General features: G+C 44.0%; 1 protein-coding gene across 1 annotated transcript in view; it reads left to right on the top strand.

Annotated features, from left to right (window-relative positions):
• The first annotated feature begins 11,898 nt into the window (after positions 1-11,898).
• LOC106628124 (uncharacterized) overlaps positions 11,899-20,830 on the top strand; it is a 30,841-nt gene continuing 21,909 nt past the window's right edge. The window contains exon 1 of the mRNA XM_088053901.1: positions 11,899-12,213. Within this exon, the coding sequence (XP_087910027.1) occupies positions 11,899-12,213 (315 nt within the window). The remainder of the gene's footprint in view (positions 12,214-20,830) is intronic.

The following is a 20,830-nucleotide window of genomic DNA, read 5'->3' as shown; positions in this document are numbered from 1 at the left end:
ATTTGCAATCAAATCTCAAAATAGCTAAATCAGATGTAAACATCTACAATCTGTGTACCTACACTCAAGCACCTGAACCACAACAGCCACTGACAACAGATGAGTAGGGAAAAACCATACCAATTGGGAGAAATCAGGGAAATGCAAACTGAATTTTAACAGAGAACGGAAACTGAAAATTATTTTCTCCCTGAGAAAGTTACAGTTGGAATTGTTTTTAAGACAAACAGAGGAAGAACAGAATAGGCCATTGTTATTCCCTTGTTTAAAGCATTATTTCTTTCATACTTGCATTGTCTGAGATTGCTTCCCTGCTTCCATCGGTTACCAGGGGTTCCTGCTCACCCGCCAAACTTTTAGAAAGCTGTAGTTAGGTGAGGTTAATCTCCTCTTGTGTCAGACAGATATTTTTGAAGGAGGACTCTCAAATATTTGAGATATTTCTGCAAAGTTATTTGATTTAGAACTCATGTTTCTCTGAATATTGAAAACCACTGCTTTCCCTGCGTAGGCCACTGCGATGTAAACTTCTGGGAATCACTGCAAACATGGGAATGCCTGGAATCCCTCTGGGAAATAACTGTGAAACCTTTAATCCCTGTTATCTCTGAGAGCACATATTTTTGTTTGCTTGATTAGCAGTGGGAGAGAATGAGTGATTGGTGTGTTGGGCAGTAAAGCCTTGTGCTGTTTCTCTGGGGCTGCCCCAGGGAAGATGCTGGTTCCTGGGTGAACCCCTGAGCACAAGAGCAGCAGCAGGGCTTGGTGTGAAGTGGTGGGAGCAGGGAATGTGTGGCAAATACAAAAACAGCAACAACTGCAGCTGTTGAAAGTACAAGGCAGCGACCAGGACTGTTAGACTTAGGTGGTGTTAAATCACAGAATGGCTTGGGTTGGAGTTCCAGCCCCCTGCCATGGTCAGGGCCACCTTCCACTAGAGCAGGTTGCTCAACACCCCATCCAATCCAGCCTTGAGCACTTCCAGGGATGGGGTACCCACAGCTCCTCTGGGCAGACTGTTCCACTGTCTCACCACCCCCACAGTAAATAATTTCTTCCTAATATCTAATTAGGAAGAATTTCTAATTAATGTGGTCGGATTCCCATGGCAGGAGTTTGGGATGCCCATTTAAGCACTGAATTGAGGCAGTAAATTAGGAACAAAAGTGCTTGACATTTCCTTCTGTGAGCAGTGGAGACAGGCAGCTCCAGAAAATAATTTATCCTATCTAAAGGAAAAAACTTAAAATTTGTGGATTGGATCTCTCTCTGAATACAATAGTCTCTCTAACTGCAGGAAAGTCATGAGATACTTAACAGTGGTGGATAGTTCACTCCTTAGATATTGCTAACACAAACACTGCTAATACAGAATCTGGAAAATTATTTTTTTCCTGCACTTTGACATCTACTAAAATGAGGACCATGCTGAGATTGCTCTTTCCATGTGCTCTCACAGGGCAGCTGATAACAGAGCTCTGGGTCCTGTGAAGCCCAGAGGAAAAATTCATGTACAGGACTACAAGACATCTTTCTATTTTGACATCTAGAACTTTCTTACTCTAATGTGAAAACTTCTACCACAAGCCTGGGAGTAATGTGGGGACCAGATTGAGTAAAGAGTGTATTTTACTTGGGGACAGATTCTGTCTGGGTGTTTTGTGGGACCCAAAGAAGAGGAAATGATTCACTGACAAAGGGGGGAACAGATGCCTTGACTCACAATTTCCTGCTCTAACCACTAGACAATTCCTCTAGCCATTCCTTAGTGCATCAAAAGGATGGATTAGTTTCTTAATTCCTTAAACATCATTAAATGGTTTTCCAGTATTATACATCCAGGTGTACCATATTGCCTACTGGAGGAAGATCTCTAGGTTTTATTCTGTAAGTTTGGAGAAAAGGTGCCAAAGAAAGTGTGTTTGCCTGTCCAAATGCTAATTGCTGATGGAACCAAAGTCCCAGGTCTGCTGTACTGCTTTCCTCATATGTGGAGGGCTGGGGACTATGGGGTTGATTTACCTTTATCTCACTTAGTTCATGAAATTCCAAACATAGCAAAAGATATTTTTTGTGCCTAATTCGGTAAGATTCTGGATGATGTTTAAGAAACACAAAAGGATTATGTCCACATAAAAGCAAATTTGTGACATTACTGTTCAATTAAATCATTCTGGGGTTTCACTTTTTTCCTAGTAACTAGAATTTCTTTGTATCCATGACCACTGTAAATGGTTTCTAGATCATACAAGGATGATCAAAAGAGTGATTTATCAGGCATGCATGCAAAAAGCTTATACTTACACTTAAGCTGTCAGCTGTACTTGAGAATCTTAGACAAAACTCCACTGCTATCAGATTGTCTCGTACATGCAGTTTCTTTTATAATTATTTCTCCTAAAGAGAAACCACACTGTTTTCAAAACCAGTATGCTTAGGCTGACAAATCCACAGGATCCCCTTGAAGGAACACTCAGATTCACAGCCCAGGCAGTATTTCCCCTTGCAGGCTGATTTTAGTTTTAGGACTATGCCATCTGCTGTTGGAATTGCAGGTTTCCGCACAGTCTGCAGTAGTCAGCTCCGACGGCCTGGCCACACGTGGCTGTGGTTTGTCCCAGGCGAGGGACACGTTGTAGAGCGATTGCCATCCCTGTCAGAGGCTGCAGCCTTCCCAGGATCATTTATTTCACTGCTCTGAAGGGCTCTGCTTTGGCACAGACATGTAAGGACTTCCATTTTTCCCTCCTGCTCAGAATATGACACACATGGGATGCAGAGTCATATTCTACAATATTAAATTTTAGCAGAAAATAGAACTTCCTTCTGCTCTTCAGTTCCATGAACAGAGAAGGTGCCCAGACAACTAAGGAATGGGCAATTTCACCTTCCCAGCCTTATACTTTGGTTCCCATTGTTTATATGCTTGTGGGATCACAGAGCTATTAAAAACTAGACTGAAGAATAGAGATATTATTCTGCTGCTGAAACTGTATTACATTCTTAACCACAAGCATCTCCTATCTGCCAACATGAAAGCGATTCCGCTTTGGGAAAATTGAAAATGACTGTACACTGGGCACTCAGATTCCTCACAAGGGTAACCCACATCCTCTGCAGAAGCATTTCTAGGCTCAAAGGTCTACCAGGAAAGACTGGCAGGGAAGTATTCCCAAATGTATTTTCAATTTTAACATTTCAACACGGGGCATTTTCCTGGCAGTCACTGCAGAACAGACGTGCTGTGCTCCATGCTTGTCTATGGCAGCTCAGAAAATGAGGCAGGTGGGATATGGATGAGCTCTCCAAGGGAACAATATCATATTTTGAGAGGCACAACTGACCTGGAACTTCTTAATCCCACTCCTGCTTTCTGTTATAACTACATCTGACTGCCTCAGATCATCAACATGCCTACCTACTGGCACTGTTAGGAAGGAAATGTCTTTCATTTTAGACACAGAATTATGTGAGCAGTTAGTTAATAGGATTTTGTTACTGAGAGCTATAGAACCTGGCACTTTTGGCTCCTGTTTAATGAGGGACACATATATGCCTAGGGATCAAACTGAGAATGGCCAGCACACAACACAATAAGCTGTTTAAACAAGCTCATTAGAAATACTGAGGCATACATCTTAAACCCTGTTCTTGGGTTTATCCTGGCAGTTTTTAAGGCTTGTTTTTCTCTCAGCAGCATGAAGAACTCCCAGATCAACAAGCATCACTAACACTCGCAGCTGGCATGACACCAGTGCTCCTCCACGTACCCGTCCCCAAGGCTTTAGGTGTCCACCCTACCATCAACAGCTCCTGCACCAAAACATCACCCTCCTGGCCATGCCAGCCCACCCCACTGGCCACACCAGCTGATCCTTCTGGCCACACTAACCCATGGCTCCTGGAACCTGCCCCAGTGTTATCACAGGCACAGGACATTCCAAAGGTAAAACCAAGGCTCCCAGGGAGAGCAGGGAGTGGTGTTGCTTTGTGTAGAACATGGGCTGGTGGAGTCTGGGGAATGTTGATCTGAGAATACAAGCAGATAAAAGATGTGAAAGCAAAGCCATTAGCTCCTGAGCTGAAATGGCTTGGCCAATGTCACTCAGCAGAGCTGGGAAGTGAACATGGCCCCCAAAGGTCATGTAAACCATGGTTTGTTTTCCAGTTGAGAAATAAAATGGAAAATAATTGGGAACACAAGTAAAAAATCCCTTTTGCAGGCTGAGAATGTGGCTAATATTTGTGTTCCTCCTCTCTTTCATTTAATCATCTTAGAATTTGTTTATAACAGCAAATGATTCCATTTCAGACAGAAACACGATGATGAAGTGTCAGCAGAGACCCTTGACATAATGATGCCAGCATTTCCTTCCAAGATCTGAGTTCTTCCCACAGGACATACCATCCACACCAAGCCCTTTTTCAGTGGGAGCTGCCTTCCCCCAGTACTGTCTGTAGCCTGAGGCTAATCAGAGGAGAGCTGTAAAGAGGTCAACATGCTGAAGACCTTTCCCAGTTTTCCTGGCTTCAGGAGGTTTCAGAGCGAGCCTTGGGCAGTACTACAAATGAAACAGGAGGGCTGAAAGCAGGAGGCAAAAGTAGCTGTGAGTTTTTGACAGAGGGCTTCAATGGGAGCAAGACATGAAGGGAAGCGAGCTCCTTCTGGAGGGAGGCCCTGGGATCTGCCTATCACTGGACAGACCTGGCAGATGGAAAAGGAGCCACCTGCTCCTGCCTCAGCTTCCCTCTCCTGCCTGTCCCGAGGCTGCTGCCCAGCAGTGGCACAACTCAGATAAAGAAACTCAAATAAAGAAACTGAGAACTGAGCCTTGGTGTGATTGCCTGGTATGACATTTCCCAGCCTGGATTGCCTCCTGAGACACTTTGCTTCCCACATTCCCAAGGTAGATTTAAAAATAGGACTGCCTCTGATCTGTGCCAGGTAAACAGATCTTATTTTCCTGGTTTGCATGTTTGAATTGCATGGTATCTAATAACCATGGCAAGCTGCAGGCAGCACAGTTTCTGGAGGCTGAGAAAAGACACATCTCATCTCTGGAGATGTCTCATACAGTGAATTTAAGATCAATATCCTAAATTTAGAACAACATTACATGAAAGGAACCTGAAGTGTAGCGAACTGCTAAAGGACTTAAACTTGGCTTAAACACACACTCCTACAGTCAGAAAATTGTAAGGTACTCCCTTCTGAAAAACAGCTACCAAGTATGTAGCCTTCTCTTCTGAAATGCTGCATTTTTTGGGAAGAAATACAGAAGAACAAGTAACCCTGTGCATAGGAGACTCCAGTAGCACAGCTGCAACAACATGTTGCTGTATGGTGTGGCTGGCAGGCTGGTGGGATGGCTCTGAGGGCTAAATTATGCCATGTTTTGAGAGATACAGCCCCAGAAATGCAATGTTATCAGTCTAAGTTACAATATAGTTGCCATGGCAATTATAAAATGGGAAACCATCGGTGTCATTTATTTCATTGTCACATGCCTTATGGTGAAATCTTGGCACAATTTTGTGGAAGGAGACAATAAATGTGGGGTTTATTCCAAGTGGCTGAGGGTTTCTTGTGTAGGCTGAGTAGAAGAGCAGCTACCCCAACAAATCCTGACTGTCTGGATCCTTGGGGCACAACTCAGGGACACAGTCTTGGAATCCAGACAAAATCGCAGTTTGAAAAACCTTAGGACTTAGTTGCCAATAGAGATTTCTGCTAAAAAAGCCAGACCCAGAATCTTCTTTGTGGTTACTGTAGTCCTTTGCCCTGGCTGCTCACGGGACAGAGCCCTTATTAGAGCAAACCTATGTTCCCTCTATCCGCAGCCAACTGCAGTCATGGAGGAGACTCAGCCCTGTGCTGTGACACCTCCTTTGAAGGAATCAGGGTCACATTTTATTTAATTGAAATTAATAAACTGGCTAGCAAGCAATAAAAAAATGAGCAGCCAGCTCCACTGGTGCCCCTCATATGTTGATGAGGAACAGAGGGCTGAAATGATCCCACATCTTGTGTCTAGGATCAAGTTAATAGGTTACAGAGGCTGAATGTTACCTTTCCATAAGACAATGCAGAAAAAGGATTTTGAGAGAATGTGCAAAATAAGAGACTCAAAAACCAGCATGAGACCTGTTGGAAATGCCTTTTAGTGAGAAATAGAGTTTTAGTATCTTCAGCAGAAGTCAGTCTAAGAGGTAATGTACGTGTGACACTTTCTCAGGAGGAACACGAGAATGATATCGCTGTCAGAGCAAGTCACAGAAACCAGTGGTGGGAAACCAGAGCTAGATAACATTAAACTAGCAACAAGATGTAGGTTTTTTCACGTGGAGGGTGACTAAACATGAGAAGAAACCATGGAGGATGTGGTGGACATGGTACATTTTTCAGACCTCCACATCTCCAGATCAAAGTGGAAGATCCTCTTCAGATGCGAAGCCTATCTGAGCACATCTAGGGACAGCCACATCTTTGATACCCAGATGGCAGGAGAATGTGATACTGCCTGAACACTGCAGTGTAGCCACACTTTTACCAGTGGATGTGTATTCAGACATTTTTGACACTAAAGCCTCCCTGAGGGTAGTGATGCCTTCTCTCCAGTGCATCAGCTGCATCTCTCTGAATGCTGGTTTTGATAGCAATAAACTGTGTGTCATCACTCATTTACTCCAAGCTCACTGTGTCGTGTGCCAGTTTGGAAAAAAGCAAGGAGAGACATCTTAATTTTAGGAGACTTCTCTGTAGACATCATGTTCCAGTAAAATTGCACACGTGCTGCTGGTTGCTGATGAAGAGACCTAGGAAGTCTTTAAAGCATGAGCTTGAAGTGTTTGTCGAAAGAAACAGCAAATTACCAGCTGGTTTCCCAGACAGCTGGATGTGGGACACAGGCTGAAAAGCACTGAGAATGAATAGGCATGGAAAGAACACAATAAAGCCCCATATTTTGCTGCTAAACAAATACATATATTACTTGTATAAAATATTTATAATAATATGTCATATTTTGTATTCAGCATGGGTTTTGTTGTTTTTTTTTGGTAGAGGTGAAGTGAATGAATTTTCCTGTCAGACACCCAAATCACCACTGAGGACATGTGCAGAAAACCTACCAATCCTGCTGTATATTCATGCAGCTCTGCACAGGCTTCCACTCAGGGGAAGAGTGGGTTCGAAGGGTGCGAGTGACCTGGGGCACTTAACAGCTTCTCTCTGAATTGTTTGACAGGTATGCAAACCTCTTCACCTCCAGGAAAGCCAGTTATGCATACTTTTATGTCTACTTCTGCTTTGCTCTCAAGGCCTTTGATTTTATCTTTAAACCAGCAGTGTTTATGGTTCTCAAGATGATTGTGTTCTGCTAAACAAGTTCCTTTGTCTCACAGTGTGGCTGACAAATCTGCTAGTGAAACAATTTTACTATTCAGCAACTTCAGTTCTGCCTCCAACTTTTTCTGTGTCGTCTTTGAACTTCCACTGCTGCATTGATGCCTGCTATGGCTCTGCCTGCCATGCATGTCGTTGCTATAGCCCATTAAAAGCAGTTGCAGCCGTGCTTACCACTGGCTTCCTCCTTCCTTTGAAGCTGTTTTCTTTGACTGGTCTTAATTAATGCATAAGCTGGGAAAGTGCCTTCTTTCCTCCTTTCAAGATGTTTTTTGTTTCTTTGTTTTAGTTTCATGTCTTTGGCTGAATAGATGTTTCCAGTATGTTCTTTATGAAAATGAAAGGGAAATTGAAGCTTACACAACTTTTTTATTGATGAAAGAAACCCAGGCCATGGTCTTTCTTTGACTGCATTACCATTGCGTGCTTTTTTGACTCCATTTCTTCTCTCTATTCAGGAAAGCCAAGTAACATGATTAAAGTCTTCTACAACTCAAAGACTGACAGCAAACAAAGATGGATCACTTACCAACTGAATGAATCATGTACAGGAAACCAAGGCAAGTGTTAAACATATTTACTAGGGGAATCAGTTAAGAATGGTATGCCGAAGATCTGCAATTAATTAACAGCAGTTCCCTGTACTGAAACAAGAGATTGAAAAGCTATTAGATAATTAGTAAAATTCTATAAAGCTGCATTCCTCAAAGCAGCCACAGATGCCAAAAGGAAATGCCGGACTGCTAGGCCAGATACCAACTTGTCAAGGAATTAATCATCTTATTTAATGGCAAATACCTGGCCACGTGGGCAGCCGTGCAAAAGAGCTGAATAGTCTGAGCAGATGGAGCACTCCTCTCTCGTTACTGGTTATTGTCACGCTGCTGCCAGGCATGCAGCTACCACCTTCCTCAGTTTCCTCATCGACAGGCTAAGCAAGCTCAGTACTTCATCAGCTTTAGGCATTTCCATGGAAAGTCACTGCTGCATCAGGGCTTCAGACAGGAGGAAAAATGGGAGAAGTTTGCAAATTACACAAATATGTGATGAATTCATGTCCTGCACTTCAGTAGATGAACCTCGGGACTTGGTGTAAATGTCCCTCGGAGCCTGTAAACAAGCAGAGGTTTGTGAGACCATCTCAGACTATAAATGAGCTTCATCACAGCTGAGCAGGAGGGTCCCAGCCCAGAGCAGGGCCCTGCAGCAGGAGCCTTGCTGGGGGACGCATCTTCGCTCAACATTTCATTACCCATGAATACCTGAATCAGAGAGCTGTGCTTTGATCTCAGCCACATCCAAACATCCTCCTGCCCATGACTGCACAGTGCTCCCCAGAAAGCTTTCCCAGCTATGGGCTCAGAAACACAGAGACTGCTGCAAACCCCTGCTGTTTTCCATCCAGTTTCCCCAAATCCCCGAGGCTCAGAGAGGGGAAAGCAAAGCCTTGTGATCCTATAAGGGTCTGTTCTGAACAGCCTGGTCAGCACCAATGGCTCCTGCAAGGGAGGGCACAGCTCATGCTCTGCTCTTGCTCAGGGCTTTCTGAGCAGCTGCTCAGAAACAAAACTCACCTGCCTTCTTTCAGATGCACCTTAGGGTTAAGGGAGCCTGATTAAAGAGGTCTCCTCACTGCCCCTCAAAAGGTGGCCTTGATGGGACCTCAAAAGATGGTTTTGCTGGGGCAGTTTAAAAGCTTCCTCTCTATATCTGACTTGTTTAAAAACACTGATTTTCCTATCATGTCTGCTGCTGTTGATTAAACATGAGCAGTGTCAGGGTAGGGCATTTCTCCTGGCTTTTGTGGGAGAATCCTTAAGTCTACTGTTAATACAACACGTTGGAACCTTATAATTTCTGTGAAATGTTATTAAAACAATCATTTAATTCCTTCCTTTTCTAGAAAATTTAACTTTTTAATGATTCAATAGAAAATTGAAATAGAAACAATGTTTTAATTTCAGCAAGAAAACTGCCCAAACCAAGATTTTTGCCTTTTTCAGTTGCCATATGACTTTGTTAAAATCAAACCATCTTTCATGAAACATTTAAACATTAATAAGACTGGGTTTTTCTCCAGAAAACTTCCCAATGCCCACCTTCATAATTTCATCACCTTGAATGACAAACTCTGCACAGAAGCAGACAGGTTTGACCAGAACCGATCAGGCTGTGAGTGTCTGCTTATTCTGTCAGTGAAAATCCACCACATTTTGATCTACAACAGATAGGTGGTTCCAGCTCCTAATTATTGCACTTTCTGTCCAGGTACAAAGGGAGAACAACTCCACATCTGACATTTGCAATTAGCTCATGTCACACATAAATGGAAAAATATCTCCTCATGTTTGCAATAAAATTTCAGTCTTTCCATATAACATGACATGATAATAATTTGTGCCATTTTCATGGAGCAATAGGGTAAGAGGTACGCTGCCAAATGAGCCTGTAATAATACTAGAAAAAAAAGGTCTAATATGATGATGCTTATCTTTTTAAATAAATGCCATTAGAGGCTAGCCACAGTAATTGCCTCTATTGAAGAAAAAAAAGAAATAGAAAGAAATGGTGCAAAGCAGTAATCTCATACTCAATTAAGCAATGCTGACTCCTGAAATGTCCTTCAGCTTATGTTTCCCCAGGAAAAGAAAAACAAACTAATTTAGATGAGCTGAAACCAGTGAATTTATGTATGAGCTGAGGTATAGACTGTATGCATTTTAACAGCTCAGACTGAGGAGATGCACCTTCATTTTACAAACAGAGAAATAGAGAAGGGTGAAAAATAAAATCAAGTTAAGGAAAAAAAAGAAAAGACAAGTATCTAAACTAACCACATAACTGCCGTTTTTAACTATGGAGGAAGTCCCCCTGTCTGTGACATTTGCACATTACTAATTCTCAGTTATCAGCTCAGGGCTCCAGATGGGTGCAAGATAGACACACTCTCACAAGACATCAGTAGCAGGCCTAGGAACGGAAACACTCAAATTCCTGAGCTTTTAGACCACAAGATTATTCAGTGCTGAATTTTAGAAGGTAGGCAGTATGAGATACAGACTGAAAATGGTAACTTGTGTGAGCTATGTTTGAGCAGAAGCATCCTATCCCGACAGCAGTGTTTGAAGCACCACCATACCCCCACAGATCTCTCCTATGTATAAAGCATTTCTCACTCCCTCCCAAAACCTTCTTCTCCCCATAAGACCATTCAGCACATCATTTTATTCACAATTCTCCTGTATTTTGTCTGGAAATTTCCAGAATGCTATAAACACCTTATTGTGCTTTCATAACCTAGACTTGTTTAGGATTAATTGTAATTAGGCCCAGGATATGGAAATAATAAGCCTTTCATCCCTGAAGAGTTGGTAATCCAATGAAAGAATGGATAATGAGCCTTCCCCATTGCTATCTTTTCAGTGGGTTTGAGTTTGAGCTCCAGCACTTGCATCCACACTTGAGAGCAGTCCCTGCTGGGTATGAAATAAAGCCATGACAGATGAAAGTAATTTTATCTCACCAGCCTTTTATCTGTGTTGGCTTTACTACAAACATGACTTTTTATGCTGCTTTAGTTAAATAAATTTTATTTGGTTTTTTAATTTTTTTTTTTTGTTTTTTGTAGTTATGGCCCCTGCTAAGTCCTGCTGTGTTTGTGCCAGGCGCAAGACACAACCATGCTGAGAGAACGAGGAGATCATCCCTTCCCTTCACTGATATTTAATGTTTATTTATTGCTCAGAGGTTGTCCCTCTAGATTGACCAAGGCAAAACTCAGCTTTCTACTTTAAAAGAAACTCGGTGACTCTGAAAAAGACTTTCTGAGAGTATCATCTGCACTTATTCATCAGGTGGCTGGAGAAATTTTCCATCCTGCACGGCAAAGAGGTCTGTGGTTCGAGGCGCTGCGCTCCGCGTTCTGCTGGCGGGGGGAAGATGCTGCTTCTCGGAGCATCATCCCGAGATGAGAGCGCATCTCGCGCTGCGTTACATGGCAGCGCTTGTCATCATCACAGCGATGCTGCTCGATAACGACATGTTCGTAGCGCTGCCTGACAACAGAAGTACATCCCTAAAGACTCTTCTGTCTAGACTGGGGAATTTTGCAGAAAAGCATCACTTGTGAGCATCCTTGCACACCCCGATCCTCGGCCAAACATCTGCTCTCAAAACGACGCTGCCGCTCCGCTGCTTAGAATCGCATCGCCTTCACCTTTCATCGCGTTCCACTCTCATCCTTCTCACAGGGAAGACGCGTTCCGTGCATTAACCCCTTCCTCCCCCCGCACCAGCGATCGGCCGCGCCCGGGGTCCCACTCCCGCCCCCCCGCACGGCGCACCCGCCCTTCGCCACGAGGCTCCCGTAAGCACCGACGTGTCCGCGCCCCCCGGGCCCCCCCGCCTCCCCGCCCCGGCCGGCCGGTCCCCGGCCCGCGCTGCTGCCGCTCGGGGCGCGGGGAGCGGAGCGGAGCCGCGGGAGGAGCGCGGCCATGCGGGGGCCGGCGGCGCGGATGGCGCTGGGCGCGGGGGAGCTGCCGGCGCGGCTGCTGGCGCTGCTCTGGCCGGCGCTGGTGCTGGCGGCTGCCGCGGCCGCGCTGCTCGTCCTGCGGGGGCTGCGGGACCGGGGGGCAGCGCCGGGACCCCCCCGCCGCCGCGCCGCCGGGGAGGCGAAGCAGGAGGAGGAGGAGGAAGAAGAGGAGGAGGAGGAGGGGGAGGAGGAGGAGGATGGCCCCGCGGGGGCCGGCGGCCGGGCGGCCGGGGCGCTGCCGGCGCGGCAGCCGGAGGAACAAAGGCGCACGGCGCAGGTAAGGTTTGTGGCGGGGGGTGTCGCGCCTGGCCCGCTCCCCGGGACGGGACGAGCATCCTTCCCTCTTTCCTCCCCGGCACCTTCCCAGGGCACAGAACAGCCCTGCACCCTCCGCGCCCGGCCCCACCGGGCTGCTGCCACCCCATCTCACGCCGTCTCACCCCAGCTCGTCCCGTCCCGCCCAGAGACGCGCCGTCCCGAAGCTCCCGGTGTGATTTAGGGGCTCGGGGGCTCGGCATTCCCCCCGAACCCTGCCGTGCCATCAAGATGACAGTGCAAGGCAGCAGGTTGCCCGGGCACCTGGCGGGGGGTTGCTGGCACTGGCTTTTCATCCGCCGTTTTGTCTGACAGCACAACTCCAAATGAAATTTATCCTCTTTGCAAGGAATTAAAAAAACTCCAGTTAATGTCGGTCATATTAAAAAGGAATATAAAAAAATAGTATTCATACTACGGTGTTAATACAATGTGCTAATTATGTATATTTACTCCAAATCAAATGTGATTGCATTAATACGTGGCTGTGAGCTGATGACCATGTCCACCCTGTTGAATATATGCCGTGAGTTTGATTTGATGCACAGTGTTGAAGTTTCTGTATGACATTGTCATGACTGTTGCTTTGACACGCTGTAAGCTGTCTGTAGCTGAAAATCTCAGTGTAAATTACAGAAAACAATTTCACCAAAGCACTGCAATGTGAAAAGTAAAGCCCTCAGAATAACTTACCAAACGTAAGTATGTACTTAAAATTAATATATCAAGCTTTTTTTAACATTTTAATCTGTTACCATTGTCTCCTAGGTCTCATTTCTGAGCAACACAAACAAATTGAGTTTGCAGGATTTTTTTTTTAAAGTGTGCTATAAAATAAGTGGTTTTGTTCCTCAGGAATAAAAATGTGTAAGGCTTTCAATTTTAATGCTTGTTTTGGAGGGTTTATTATTTTGTCATGGAAGCTTTAGCTTTTAGTTGTATTATAGTTACCTTTTAAGAAGCTATTCCATTTTAGGGCATTTTTTCTTTCATCAGTCAGAGCAGAATGGCAGCACAAGTACCCCTGAATTAGTAAAGAACAATTAAATCCAAAAGCAATCTGAACAGAGCTGCCAATGTCAAGGGGTGAAGAGGGATTTCAGTAACAATTGTATTATACCTTTATAATCATCAATACAAGATAACCTGAGTTGCCTGCAGAACGAATGAAAATTTTCCAGAGCCATCAATAGCAGAGGCACCATGGGACAGAAAGGGGAGACACCCACTTTATTGTTTAATCTGTTACTATTATCTCCTAGGTCTCATTTCCGAGAAAGACAAACAAAATGAATTTGCAGGGATTTTTTTAATGTGTGCTATAAAATAAGAGGTCTTGTTTCTTCATGAACAGAAATACGTCAGAGAGAGTCCAGGTGCTGTAATGGTGGCAGGGTAATTAGCTGAAGGCACTGATATGAATAGATATCTTCTAGTCAGAGATGCTGCATTTCACAGGCCTAAGTAACAGAAACCAAAGAAGAGGCATAAACTGAAGAGATAAATTTATTTACAGTCATGTGCAGTTTCTGCCATTAATCTCATCTTTTCCAGTGCTGAGTGATTCCTACTCTTTAGGGACTGGGCTCTAGCAGTTGCATTTCCACAGCAGCATCATCCTCTGTATGAGACCCACTTATTATTGTGCAGAGTATGGAAAACATGGTCCTGAGGAGGTGGAGGATGAGAAGAGGATGATAAAGAAAAATAACTTAAAAGATCCTAAAGATCTCTATTTGTCTCTTTTGTTGTCCTTTCCTCACCCTGCCTTCTCCACTGCTCCTTGTCATTTCCCATCAGGTTCTCTCTGTCTTTGGAACATCATATCCTTGAGGCAAAAAATTTATCTCCTTACTTAAGTGTAAAACACTGCACTGCTTTGGCACTTAGCTGATGCTAGGATGCCAGAACAGCCAAACACCTTTGATATACTGAAATTTGCATATGAAAATCTCCACCAAAGCAGCAGCAGAGGTGTCATTAATAACAGTCTCCCATTCATAGACATAGCCAACGTGATGAGATGGGGTGTGCAGGTATTACAGGATGGGAGCCCCTCTCTGCTGCCTGCTGAGGTATGAAAAAAACAGGACACAAATTGCCTCCAGCGCTCAGGTGTGTTGATACATCCCAGCAGCCAAACATCTGCATATCCTGGAGTGGTGGATAAGTCAAGATCTTAATTAAAAGAACCTAGGTGGCTAATTTGTTTTTCAGTTTGGGAATGCATGTTTGCCAGTGATTCCCAGTTGCTGCCCCATGGGTGGGCTGTCAGGTTGCCTTCCCATGAAATCTGCTCTTACTTGGCTGCAGGATGATGTAGGATTGATCTTCTTCACTTTGTGTGTCCCCACTCCCCACAGCAATGGGCAGGCAGGAACTGTCCCAGAGCCACGGTGCCCTGTCAGACCCACACTGAGTGGCTTCAACAGCCCATGTGAGATAAGTCTGGTGAACAAAATTTCATAGAATCAAAGAATGGTTTGGATTGGAAAGAGACCTTGAAGATCATCCAATTCCAACTCCCCTGCTGTGGGCAGGGACACCTTCCACTAGACCAGTTTGCTCAGAGCCCCATCCAGCCTGTCCTTGAACAACTCCAGGGATGAGGCACTCACCACTTCCCTGGGCAACCTGTGCCAGTGCCTCACCACCCTCCTGGTAAAGAATTTCTTCCTAATACCTAATCTAAACCTCCTCTCTTTCAATTTGAATTATTTTCCCCTTCTTCTCATACTATATGCTCTGATAAACAGTTTTGCCCTATTTTTCCTGGAAGTTCCCTTCAGGTACTGGAGGGCCTCAGCGGGATCACTGTCATGGTTTAGGTGGTAGTCCCCAATTTAGTGTGCCCACCAAGACTCTCCAAGTGCTTCTCCCTCCTGCACCCCAGCTTTCCCCCTCCCACCTGCAGTGGGATGGAGCTGAGACTTGGAGGCACAACAGGTTAAGATCACAAACTGAGATAAGATCAATTTACTGGAAACAGCAATGAGATAAAAAAAACAAACAGGAACAGGAATAATACTAATGACAGAGGGTATAACAAAAGAAATTATTCGCACAAAAATCCCTTGACAATAGAAAATACCAGACTGGAAGGAACCCCTTCTCCCCAAAAGAGAAGCCCTTCCCCTGGCACCTCTGGCAATGCCAGTAAGGTGGGATAGAATAAGCTCCTGTGTATGTCCTGGTCCTGGTCCTGGTCCTGGTCATGCCCCCTCACAGTTTCTCCAAAAAATGAACCCTGTGCTGTCCAGAACCAGGACAGTCACCCTGAAGTCTTCTCTTTAGCAGGCTGAACAACCCTAATTCTCTCAGACTTTTCTCATAGCAGAGGTGCTCATAGCAGAGATCCCTCTGATCAACTTGGCCTCCTCTGGACTTGCTCCAACAGCTCCACATCCTTCCTGTGCTGGGACCCCAGGGGTGGATGCAGCCCTGCAGGTGGGGCCTCACCAGGGCAGAACAGAGCAGAGCAGAGGGGCAGAATCCCCCCTCACCTGGTGTTTTGGCTGCAGCCCAGGACACACTTGGCCTTCTGGGCTGTGAGAGCACATGGTCTTGTTCAGCCTCTCACCCACCACTTTGTTCCAGTGGATACATGGTCTCCACACAATCATATAAGCACATTTTGAATGTGATCTCATTATGCATAGAACAAAACAAGTTACATTCTGGCTGTTGTCACACAGCCACACACACCCAGAAAAACCCTCTAGAAATTATGCTGAGAGTGTTTAGTCTTTTTCAAGATGCCTTTTCCCTAATTTTGGGAAATTGCTAATGAGACTTGCTGGAAGCCAACTGATTTGAATGGGACAGCTGTTGAGTTGGGGGTTTGTGTTTATTCAAAGTTTTTGGGCTGTTTTGCAAATTGGTTCAGTTGTAAAGAAAAGCATTTTTTACAAATGCAGTGGCATCATCTTCCTTAAGCAGTTTCTAAAAATATGTTCTGATACATTCCAAAAGAAAGCTTTCTGCTTTTCTGAAGTGTCTTAATAAACTGGAGATACTTTCTGCTTCTTGCAGGATTGCTTAACAGTACCAGAACTACAGATCCCTCCCTTCAGCTCCAGAGTTTTGCAAATACACTTATTCTTTTACCTTTTCAGTTACACAGTATTTTTCATGCCAATGCAACACAGTTGCACAATTATTTTTACACGGCTAGCTGGGAAGAGAATTGATTTTTAAAGTATTTTGGAAGGTGTTGGAGTTTGGTAATTGCCTCCTTAAAATGGAGCCTTCATCCCTTGTTGAGATGGTGCTCTAATTAATCAGAATAGAAGATCCCAGGAAACTGATTTCTTCATCCCTCCTCACAACTGTTTTAATCTACTCATGCTGCAGAAACTCTTTCCCCAGATATGATTTTTTCCCCTGATGATGAGAGCAGCTGGTACCAAGGCAGGTATGTGTCAGGTCCTTGTGCTTATGGCTGCTGTGTGGTTTTGTGTGTCCAGGGAGGGCTGGCCAGCAGGAGGACATGTAATGCAGGCACCATCATCTTAAGGATGCTTCCCTAAATTTTCTCATGCAATTGCTTTTGGAAATGAATGGTAACATATGCAGTCCTGGCTCTCACTCCTTGTCATCAACCTGTGTTTGTGCTCAAGGGTTCCTATGGGCAACTTCATCCCTGGGAACACATGCAGACAAATGGTTTTTTTGTGCTGATGGCCCAGATCCTTCCCCACGAGGCTCTTGGAGCATCCATTTGATGGGAGAACTGCCCCTTTCTTTTCTATGTTAGGTGCCTTATGGGAAGGGGAAAATTTGACATATTCTTAGTGTGTAGTTCTCATATAATTCTGTCTGTTCATTGCATGTGTTTCCCATGTAAAACTTCCTTTCCAACAGACTCTTCTTTCCTATGGGAACACATTTGTCTGAAGTGATTTTGCCAGGGAAAACTTTGTATTACCTCATATCAATGACAACTATTAACAATAAGATTATTAGTACTTACAGTATTGATCAAAAACCAGGATTCTGCTCTCTTTTCTCTCCCCTTTGCAGATAAGTCTCTGTAATGTTGTGAGCAGCCATGTCCCAAAGAAGTTCCTTTATGTCCTGCCGTGCGTGGAGAGCCACTCAGTTTCCTTTGCTAACAAACCCAGAATTTTTTTGGTTTTCCATTATCACCTGAGCAGAAATTGCCATTGTGTTATCCTTTCTCTGGCTGTTAGAACTGAATGAGTGATTTTCTTTGCAGCTGGTACTTTCCTGTTTCTCTGATGGCCTCTGCCTCTGCCTGACCCCCATCCTTTCTCCTCTGACAATTCACCTGGTTCCCATTGGTTTAGGGAATAGGTCACCCAGAGCAAAGTCCATTATCATGTGGCATAGCCAGACTGGCCAGGATGTCTGCTTCCATTTATGAAACTCTGAATCCGAATTAATGAAACCCAGCACTGCTTTATTTCCCAACACGTTTGTCTCGCTGATTGCTCTCTGTCTGTGGATGAAGTGCAAGCCCTGTCTGGCTGCAGCAGCAGCACTTGGGTTTGCTCTCCCTGTGTTCCAGCCCCAGCTTCTGTGCACAGGAGACAAGAACCCACCTGCAGAGAGCCAACAGTGAACTGCAAGTGGTGCTGCAAATAATCTAACTCAGAGCATGCAGTGTAGGGAGCAAGGACAAGATCTTCCAGAGGATTCTGAGAGGGATGAAGATTTCCTGTTAACTTTTCAGCTTGTTGAAGATCTACTAAGAAAGCTGAAAAGTGCAGTCATACCTTGTTCCTTTGTAACAGCACGTTTAAGGGATGTTATTTATTGCCCTGCTTAGAAAGTCCTTTTCTTTTTGTTCTTTTCTCCCACGCCCTCCCTTACTTTAATTCAGTGCATGTTGGTGTTACTTTTGTCATACCAGTATTGCCTTTTGGCCTAAATCCACCACATTTTTCTTGTGTTGTAACATAAAGTGAAAAAAAACTCCATTTTTTTTTTTTCACTGGAAATGAGCACTAAGAAACAATTTAATCGAAGCATTTCTTAAATCTGGAAATGGTTTTGTGTTCACAGACCCCCTGCCAGAATGGGGTAGCTTTGCTTCCTTTCATTTCTAGTGTCCAACACACTTAATTTGAGTTTTCTGAAAGTGGTAGCTGAGAACAATTTTCTGAATCTTTTTTCATGTTCTTAAATGAATTCCTTGATTTCCAATGTGTGAAGCATATAATAGCTCCCTTTGGGTTCCATAGGCTGAGTTTATTTTTTCCTAGTATCCCTCTACTGGGCAAACCTTTCCATGCCTTCCTAAGGAAGGCAATTTTAAACACCTTCCCCAAGAGGGACAAAGAGCAGTTAGCAAACCTAGAGCCGATGTTCACATAATTTTTAATTAATCCTCTAACCAGTTGGTGGCACTGAGATGTGAAAAGCAGGCTGTCTGATCTGATAGACACTTACAAAGGTGTTGGGTTTTATAAAAATGACTAACAAAACTATTGAAATGCATAAAGGTAAGTCTCTAGGCATACAGCTTTATGGCTTTGAATACAAGGTTTATATACAAAACCCAGTATTTCTTAGCACTTGGAGATATACGACTTTGCCTCCTTTCTTTGTGACTTTATGGAGAACTATATTAACAGCATAAAATAAATTAAACAGTAGCTCAAGAGAATCAGAAATTGCTAGTTTCAGAATAATCATCAGAAATATAACCTTAAGTTACATAAAGAAAGGAAAAAAAGGCGGGGGTGGGGGGGAAATCCTGTTCCACTGGGTCACGAACCAAATGGCCATGAACTAAAAATAATCTTTCTATTGTTACACAGAATGTGAGTAGAAATTAATATGCTAAGTCTGATTCCACTAAAAGTCCTGATTCTGTTTCTCTGCATATATTTGATGCATTTGGAATTGCACTTAAATATAGTCATTTAATGTGGTGGATTTAGATGTGTTTGCCCTATACAAAACTACGTTTTTCATTAAGAAAAAAATTCCCCTGACAATATTAATTTCTCTTTAATGATTCCATTAGGTTAAATGAAATAAAATAATGAAAATTCCCTTTCCCTTTTCATAGTGGCCAAATGGCACGATAAAGAGGCATGACTAATCCCCTACCCTAAGGGCTTCAAAAGGGAAGAATAGGGTAGGGTGGGGTTCCTCAGCCACACAGCCAGCTTACTGCCTGAAAAAGGGTTGGATAAGGGCAGGATTTAATACAAAAGGTCAGGCTAACATAATACATTTCCACTGAAAGGAAGTAGAACTCAGTAAAAATTCTTGGTGATGAAAGGGAGTTGCTGGTATTACTGAAGGATGGCAGAAAAGTGGGAGATATTTCAGGTTCGAAAGAAGAGCATCACCACAGTGGTGGGACGTTTGCTGAGCATCAGTCAGTGGTCAGGTTTGGTATGTTTTTGCTTTCAACTGCTCTTAGAAAGGATGCAACAAGGTTCAGGAGTCCCAGGTAGGCACTTAGGGCTGAATAGCCACTCAGTCATCATGAAGACCCTTGGGACATGGTAAATGACTGTCAACAGTATATATTTAACCTCCTAGTCAGTGACGGAGAGAGAGGGGGATGTTTGTCCAGCAGGTGAAATACCATTTAAGTAGCAAATGTTGTGCTTGTCTGGTAAAAGTACGCAGCAGCCAGATTGGTAAAGCACTAAAACAAAGTGCTGCAATTTTTCCAGCTCCTTGTTTACTGTCATTTATATGGAGAGAAGGTCCAGGAACATGATCCTGCCCCAGCTGAGACAAGTCTGTCGGAGCCAATACAGTTTGCATCTCCCCTAATCCTCTATTGCACTCAACATTTTCCTTCTGGAGTTCTCCTTGCCTGTGTGAGGGCTCTGTACAGCCTTGGGCTGTACTCGCTTCAGCCAGCCTGGGGGAGGAAGGCAGTTTCATGTCCTTAATCCTGACATTTCCTTGTCTCTGCCTGTAGTCCCTCGTGCTTGCAGAAGCATCTCGATATAAAGAGAGGCTAACAGGAGGTGGGATGTCTCTTATCCTCTTATCTGTGTGTGTCTGAAAGAAGGCAAAAAAGCATCCTCTTCTTTGCCTCCTAAGCTGGTATTGCTATTTCTGTGCCCATGGTGGCAGTCTTGCTCAAAGTGCCTTCACTTGGCAGGTCCATTTGCAAAGCCTGTAGAAAACAGTGAAGATTTCATTATGAAAACCGGGAAATCACCAGGGTTTGATGACATCAGGAAGGAATATTCCACTTACATGTTGTTTGGCTTCCCCCAATCATCTCTTCTTGGACTCACTGGATAAAATTTAGTTTTCATGAGGTTCTCTGTCATTTAATGGAAAGTCACTGCCCCAAGATTCTATATTGCATAGAAATTGTTGTCCACTGAGACAAAATCTATCTGTATTTTCATGCATTTAAATGGATAGAAAAATATGTTGAGAAAAAAAGAATAGTATAGCCTCAAGTTTTTCCATATCTACATGGTTCAAATTTTCACCAAAATGCCCCTGGTTCTGTATTTTATATCCCACATTTTATGTGAGAGGCTGCTTCCCTCCTTGCTGCAGGTAGAGCACCATTTTTCCCTTAAGCAGAGCAGGAGATGGAAATTGGTTTGCTCTGTGGTGGGGTTTAT

This window comes from Pseudopodoces humilis, chromosome 3, assembly GCF_049639895.1.
Source record: "Pseudopodoces humilis isolate 2021_Gansu_Grassland_sample_001 chromosome 3, ASM4963989v1, whole genome shotgun sequence".
Lineage (NCBI taxonomy): Eukaryota > Metazoa > Chordata > Aves > Passeriformes > Paridae > Pseudopodoces > Pseudopodoces humilis.
This window is presented reverse-complemented; position numbering and strand designations above follow the sequence as displayed.